Consider the following 7,194-nt stretch of genomic DNA (forward strand, 5'->3'; position numbering starts at 1 on the left):
GCATTAAATATTTAGTTCTGTTGTGTTGCATTATACTGCTGTGCGATGAAATTAAATGCAAACTACAATTTGAATGTCTGCAAACATTGGCAAGAATCTGCAGCTAAATTTAGATATAAGATTTGCAGTGTCTGTTGTTTTTTTTTTTTTTTTCATCTTTGATGGGTAAAGTATAAAAATGTTTAGGAATTTGACCTGCTTTCTTTCTGCCTCTCTCTTTTCAGGTTTGCAGAGCATGCCAGGGGAGTACGTTTCTCAGGGTGGTCCTATGGGAATGAGTATGGCACAGCCAAGTTACACTCCTCCCCAGATGACCCCACACCCTACTCAGTTAAGACATGGACCCCCAATGCATTCATACTTGCCAAGCCATCCCCACCACCCAGCCATGATGATGCACGGAGGACCCCCTACCCACCCTGGAATGACTATGTCAGCACAGAGTCCCACAATGTTAAATTCTGTAGATCCTAATGTTGGTGGACAGGTTATGGACATTCATGCCCAGTAGTATAAGGGAACTCAAGGGAAAAGGAAACACACGCAAAAACTGTTTTAAGACTTTCTGAACTTTGACCAGATGTTGACACTCAATATGAAATTCCAGACAGCTGTGATTATTTTTTACTTTTTGTCATTTTTCATCAAGCAACAGAGGACCAATGAGACAAGAACACAAATGTGAAATCATGGGCTCACTGAGACAATTCTGTCCATGTAAAGATCCTCTGGAAAAAGACTCCGAGAGTTATAACTACTGTAGTATAAACATAGGAACTAAGTTAAACTTGTACATTTCTGTTGATCACTCCGTTATGTTGCCTCAAATAGTTTTAGAAGAGAAAAAAAAATATATCCTTGTTTTCCACACTATGTGTGTTGTTCCCAAAAGAATGACTGTTTTGGTTCATCAGTGAATTCACTATCCAGGAGAGACTGTGGTATATTTTAAACCTGTTGGGCCAATGAGAAAAGAACCACGCTGGAGACCTTGGTGAACGTTTGGCTGAACCTCATCCCTCGGACTCCGGCTTCAAGAATGTGTTTTCATGCCCGGCCTTTGTTCCTCCATAAATGTGTCCTTTAGTTTCAAACAGATCTTTATAGTTTGTGCTTCATAAGCCAATTCTTCTTATTATTTGGGGGGACTCTTCTTCAAAGAGCTTGCCAATGAAGATTTAAAGACAGAGCAGGAGCTTCTTCCAGGAGTTCTAAGCCTTGGCTGTGGACAAAACAATCTTAAGTTGGGCAGCTTTCCTCAACACACACAAAAAGTTATTAATGGTCATAGTACCAGAACTAGGACTTTATCAGAAACTCAAAGCTTGGGGGATAAAAAGGAGCAAGAGAATACTGTAACAAACTTCGTACAGAGTTCGGTCTATTAATTGTTTCATGTTAGATATTCTATGTGTTTACCTCAATTGAAAAAAAAAAAAAAGAATGTTTTTGCTAGTATCAGATCTGCTGTGGAATTGGTATTGTATGTCCATGAATTCTTCTTTTCTCAGCACGTGTTCCTCACTAGAAGAAAATGCTGTTACCTTTAAGCTTTGTCAAATTTACATTAAAATACTTGTATGAGGACTGTGACGTTATGTTAAAAAAAAAAAGTGTTAAGTCACAAAATGCGGTAATAAATATTTCATTTTTGATTTTTTGTTAGGCTTTTGTGTTTTTAATAGTTTTACGGCCAGGTTGCACAGAGCCTATGCTTGGGATTGAAAGTAGATGATGGCTTTGCCTCCAGAAATCCATTATATATCAAAACTTAACTTACCAACAATTTTTTAAGGTAACCATCTGTAAGCTTTCAGTATATATTTGGCCTATAAATTCTACCAGCAGAAAACTTCTAAAGGTACGAAATTGTGTGTGTGTGTGTGTGTGTGTGTGTGTTATGAGCCAGGTTGAAAGATCACCAACATGTCCAACCTCCTCTTTAGCTGCATGATGTTTAAAAAAAATACTTTCAGATGAAGCTTTTCATGTTCATCTTCTGCCAGAATAAAGGGTTTTTTCGGGGTTAATTTTACATCATAAGAAATAACTAACGTCTGTGCTCAAAGATAATTCATCTGCCTGTGTTTTTTCTCTGTCTTAGTTACTAAAATACTGTTGAATATGTAAATTAAGAATTTACATATAGATGTTCATAGATGAGTAAACAACTTCTATGGAATTTGAAATCCTGTGTTGAAAAGATTACTTAATCATTAATATTTAATATAAATTATAGGATGCTGTCTTTTTATTTCAGACACTTCCACATGCAGGCACTATAGTGTGATGATTTGCTCATTAAGCTTATTTTTTTTTTTCCTAAAACAACAGCAAAACAGGCAATGTAATGCCATTTTCAAAATTCCATGCAACATTCCTGAACACCTCTGACATTAACATGATGGTACTACACAAAACGCCTGCCAAAGTAAGCAGAGTGAAAAAAGGTGTGAGGGATTTGCATGCTTCTCAGTTGTTCAAATAAATATACTATCCTGAAATTTTGTAACACCCAAACTTTGAATCCTGTGTTCAGAAGGGATACTGTCATAAACTTTTATTTACTTCTGTGCTGTCAGCCTGATTGGGAAATCATTCACTATCTCAGAAATCCAAGTTTGAATCTTATTTTGGGTTCTTCCCTCTTTCCATTGCACAACAAGCAAGCAAACAGCCATTAATAGAAGTATGCAAAGGAACAAGGAAATAAGCTTCTATTGTTTTGTATCATTTTTAAGTAGAATTTTTATAAATCCATTTATTAGTTTAATTAGCATTATGCTGTTTAAACACAGAAATAACACTTCTGATACCAGCTAACTGTTCATGAAGAAATTCTGGGCCACTTGGAATACAGAGAGCTTCCCTCTCGTTTTTGTCATCCAATTATATCTGGAGTCTTTTTGCAAAATTTTAATAATTATCTATTTTTATTTTAAATGCTTGTAGGTAAAATTTGACAAGTTCTTCATTTATAAATTAACTCTCACATCAGCTGAAAAAAAATTTGGCAAAGTTTTTCTTCCTTTCCTGTCAGTAGAGTAAACGCTGAAGGGTTTACTTAGTAGTTGGCTCATATTTAGAAAGTGTTTAATGAAATTATTAAGTTACTTCATCACAGTTTAGATCCAGAACTCTCTATTCTTGGTTTTAACAGATAAAGTCAACCTAGGTTTAATTTCTTTTAACAACTTCACACCCTATCACGTTAACCTTAACCTTCTTAAATATTTAGAGATGAATAATCGTTGTAATAGTATTTGTTTGCATTTCCTTGCTCTCCCACCCGCCCCACTCCAGATGCTAAGATAGAGAGGTGGTAGAGTTGTCCAATTTTTTATAATGCTTTTTTTATACCACCTCGGAAGGCACTTGCTCCTATCTCGGGTTTACTATTTAGTATAAAGAGTTCCGATTTGGGTATATTTAAGAAAGACTCAGCTGTCAAAAGCAAAGAAACTGGGAATGGTGTTTTGACAACCATATAGTGTTAAAGGAAATACTGTAGTCTGAATAAAATTGCTTATGTTCTCCAAAACAAGAGTAATATAAAAACACTTTTTTATTTATATGAAAAAGCAAAAGCAGAAATAAATTCCAAAGGTTTCCCTTTCTTTAAGAAATTCTGAGAGAACTGCAGTCGCCATCTGTTAAGGGTTGGGAATTGAGCAAGAAGCCACATTTTGAAGGAAAATGAGAAGAAAAGATAAGGGAAGTCTGTGCCTTCCCCACACTCCTCCGCCCCCCGCCCCCCGCACCCCCCCCCCGCACCCCCAGGTCAGCACCCCGCACTCGCCCCAGCTCACCCTGGTTAGATCTGTCCAGAAGAGTCCGTCAGGATCCTAGCCCCCTCCCGCCCCTGTGGGCCCGTTAACCCGGAGCAGATTTGGGAAGGGAAATGTGGCTAATATCTCTAACAGCTGTCAGAGGAGGGACCTTCCTTCAAAGGGACTGGACAGGGATTCTCCACAAGTTCCCCACCAGTCTTGCAGGCCAGCGATTTGATAAGGAGCCCGGACCTCCGCTGCAAGTTGCCACTGTGTTAGAAGGGCTGGTGTCTGGGGCGGGGGCGGTGTTTGGATGTGCGGGCTTAGCAGCCACAGCCCGGTACGGACGAGCCTGGGAGGAGGCAGGCGGGGACTCAGGCAGGCGCAGGGGGCGTGCAGACTCTCCCTCTCCGCTCGAGCGGCTCTGGCCCTCACCTGGCCTTTTTTTTTGCGCGCGCGCGCGCGTGTGTGTGTTAGACAGACAGACGTGTTTCAAACTGACGGGGTGAGGAGGGAGAACCTAACAGTCGCTGTAATCAACCAAGGGCGTCGTGCACGGTCGTGGAGCTCCCTCCGTCGGGGCCAGGCTTGGAGGAAGCTGCTGCGCAGGGAAACTGCGGGTCTGATGGGGGAGGCCGGTCAGAGTGTGATGAGAATGGAGACCGTCCGGGCAGTGTTTGAAGGGAGGTTTTAATATTAATAGTTTCGGTGTAGAGACAGAAGGGAGATTGCGTCTACGGCTCCTCGGGGCAGACTCTGGGTGACAGCGATGATGGATGATCCAGCAGAGCCCAACAGCTCCTCCCCTCCAGCCCCAACAGTGTCAAAGCTACTTTACTTGAAGCTTTAGAAATAAAATAAATAAACAGCATCCCCCTTCCCACTCTTCATACATCTCCATCTCCACCACCCCCCCACCGCTCCCCGACATCGATTTATGGATCATTATGAATCAATTACTGTTCTCAATACTTTTCCATTGGCTTAAATAAAACAGTCCAAAGATGAAAACGTGGGGTTCGGTGGGGATTTTTTTTTTTCCCCCTGACAGGAACAATCGCAAAATCCATTATCTCATAATCCGAGGCACTGGGTTAGGAGGTGAAGCGAAAGGAAGGGTCACCCAGTAAATAAGTGGGGAGAACGCAGTGAGGGGGTCGCCCAGCAGCTGTCTTTGTTCAGTTGGGTCTGTGGGTTTGGTTTGTTTGTTGTTTGGGGTTTTTTGAACAGGGGGTGGGGAGGTGGGAGGAGACCCTCGTGAGAATGAGATGCCTACAGGTTTGTAACCTAATTATTTAACTCCTTTGGAGAAATCTATTTGAATGTGTGTCTCGGCAAACATCAGAGGTTGTTGGTAGTGAGGTCACACACGGTAAAGGTGTGGAGGAATGAATGGGTCGTCCGGAGGACGGATTTTCACTTTGTTGTGAGCAACTGTGAGAGGTTTGCTGCTGGAAAGAGGGATTCTCCCTCCCGCAACGCCCTCCTGCGTCCCCGCCGTGGGCTGTTTTTGTCGCTAGGACTGGTTTGGGTCTGGGACCAGCCGCCCCCGTTCGCCCCCACCCCCGCCCCCACCCCGGCCGCCCGAGGCTTTTCTTCCCTTACTTGCCCCTTCCGCGGCGGTGCCCGAGGTTCTCTAGGTGTTTCTATGACTACATTGTGTGTGTGGGAGGGTCAGCTGTGGGGGTTGCCCGCGAGAGGGCCGTTCCTGGGCGATCATTTATCAATGTCACCCACATAATGATTCTCTCTGCAGCCTCCTATTGATGAGGATAATTACATTAGCTCAGAGTGACTGATCAATGAAAAACCACCACACAAAAACTTCTTTACTCCTCTATAATACCAAAAACCGATACAGAAATAACATAGAAAGCCTGATTTTCTTTCCTTTCCCTATCCACCAATGGATTCTGCCCCCCACTCCCCCAAAAAAGACGGGGGAGTAATGTAAGAAAAAAGACCCAGGTTTATTTCGTTTAAAGGAGGATGCGATTTTGTCCGTGAATGCATTTTCTCTAAATGTGTTGGCTTCATTCCTCTATTGGTACAGAATATCAACGGACTTGCTAATGTGAGTTGCTTTTAGACTGGTCTGTGGTTTTCCGTTCTTTTTATTTCTTTCTTCCCCTTTGGACATTTTTTTTCTATTTCAAAAAAAAGGAGACAATTATTTTATAAATAACTGGAAAAGGAAATTACTCTAGGTCCTCTTTTTTTTTTTAAGCGTTTGCTTAAGTCGGGTTATCTTTTGTCTTTATCACTTCATAAAGTAGTGCAATTAAAGATGTGATGTTGCATAGGTATAATATGGTGGATCCATAATACTGCGACATAATGTTATATTCCCGCCTGAAAGTTTGCAGCTAAATTACGATTTCGCTTTTGCTAGACTTAAAAATCAATATTTTCTCAATTAAATAGAATTTTAATGCTTTACTTGCGAGTTGTTAAAGGCGCTGTAAATTTTATTGTTACGTTTCTTGGCTTCGGAGTAGATGCAGGAGGAGACCGGTTGATTCTCATGGTCTTTTTTCTCTCAAAGAACCTAGCCCAGGAACATCCAGTGTGTCAGATCAAATGCAAGCAACAAAGGTAAGGAGGGTTCCTAGAGGGAAGGGGCTAAGGGTGGGGAGCCCGCCAGGGGAGCCCTCCAGCGCCAGAGGTCATTGTCTTGTATATTTTCACCTCAGTGTCCCGCCTCCTGAAAGTGACAGAAGTGTCCATTTTACTCTAATCTTTCTCAAAGAGGAGCACGTTCGACTCCCATCTGTTCCCTGACGATCAGAAAGAAAGCTAAATTTGGGGAGCATTCTAGATTCTTCCCAGTGTCCCCCACTCTTTTCTGTTTCCTTTCCTTATTTCACCAAAATGTAACTCCGAACTAGTTCCCCCGCGAATTCTGCCATATTTCATATGCGTTCTGGCCTCTTATGTCAGAACTCACTCCCCACCCTCAAGAGCAGCTCACTGTTTACAGATGTTTTCTCCTTCCACACGTCCCACCTAGTAAAAGCTCCCGCAGAGAATTAACTGTGGTGTGTTAATAGCCCAGGTCTGCTACTGCTCTCCCCTGCAAAGCTGAAATCTGGTAAGGTGAGGAATGGCGTTGAACTAACGCTGGAGAGCAGCGCCAGGCGGGCTGCAGCCCTGAGATTTGAAAATTCCAGGCCCAGGGACTTTGTGGGAAGCAAGGTTGTGAAACTTTTAGATTGTAAGGCGGAAAGGAGGATAAGAAAATGAGGCTCGAAGGGTACCAAATAAGAGAAGAATTGAGCCAGGCAGAAAAAAAAAAAAAAAAGAAGGGCCTTTGGGACCTCTTTGTAAGTTCAAAATAAATAATAGTGAAGGGAAATTGAATACCTAAGGCTTGCTATTAATTTTTTTAGCCCAATGTCTAAGAACAAGTCCTCTGAAATGCCAG

General features: G+C 42.1%; 1 protein-coding gene across 10 annotated transcripts in view; it reads left to right on the top strand.

Moving 5' to 3' along the window:
• MEIS2 (Meis homeobox 2) overlaps positions 1 to 1,665 on the top strand; it is a 222,581-nt gene extending 220,916 nt beyond the window's left edge. For 6 of the 10 annotated variants that reach the window (XM_018054480.1, XM_018054483.1, XM_018054485.1 and 3 more), the window contains one exon: positions 225 to 1,665. In XM_018054480.1, coding sequence (XP_017909969.1) covers positions 225 to 511 — 287 coding nt within the window. In that variant the 3' untranslated portion in view covers positions 512 to 1,665. The remainder of the gene's footprint in view (positions 1 to 224) is intronic. The other 4 variants (XM_018054481.1, XM_018054484.1, XM_018054487.1 and 1 more) reach the window with 1 other exon arrangement.

The sequence above is a fragment of the Capra hircus genome, chromosome 10 (genome assembly GCF_001704415.2).
Source record: "Capra hircus breed San Clemente chromosome 10, ASM170441v1, whole genome shotgun sequence".
Classification (NCBI taxonomy): Eukaryota; Metazoa; Chordata; class Mammalia; order Artiodactyla; family Bovidae; genus Capra; species Capra hircus.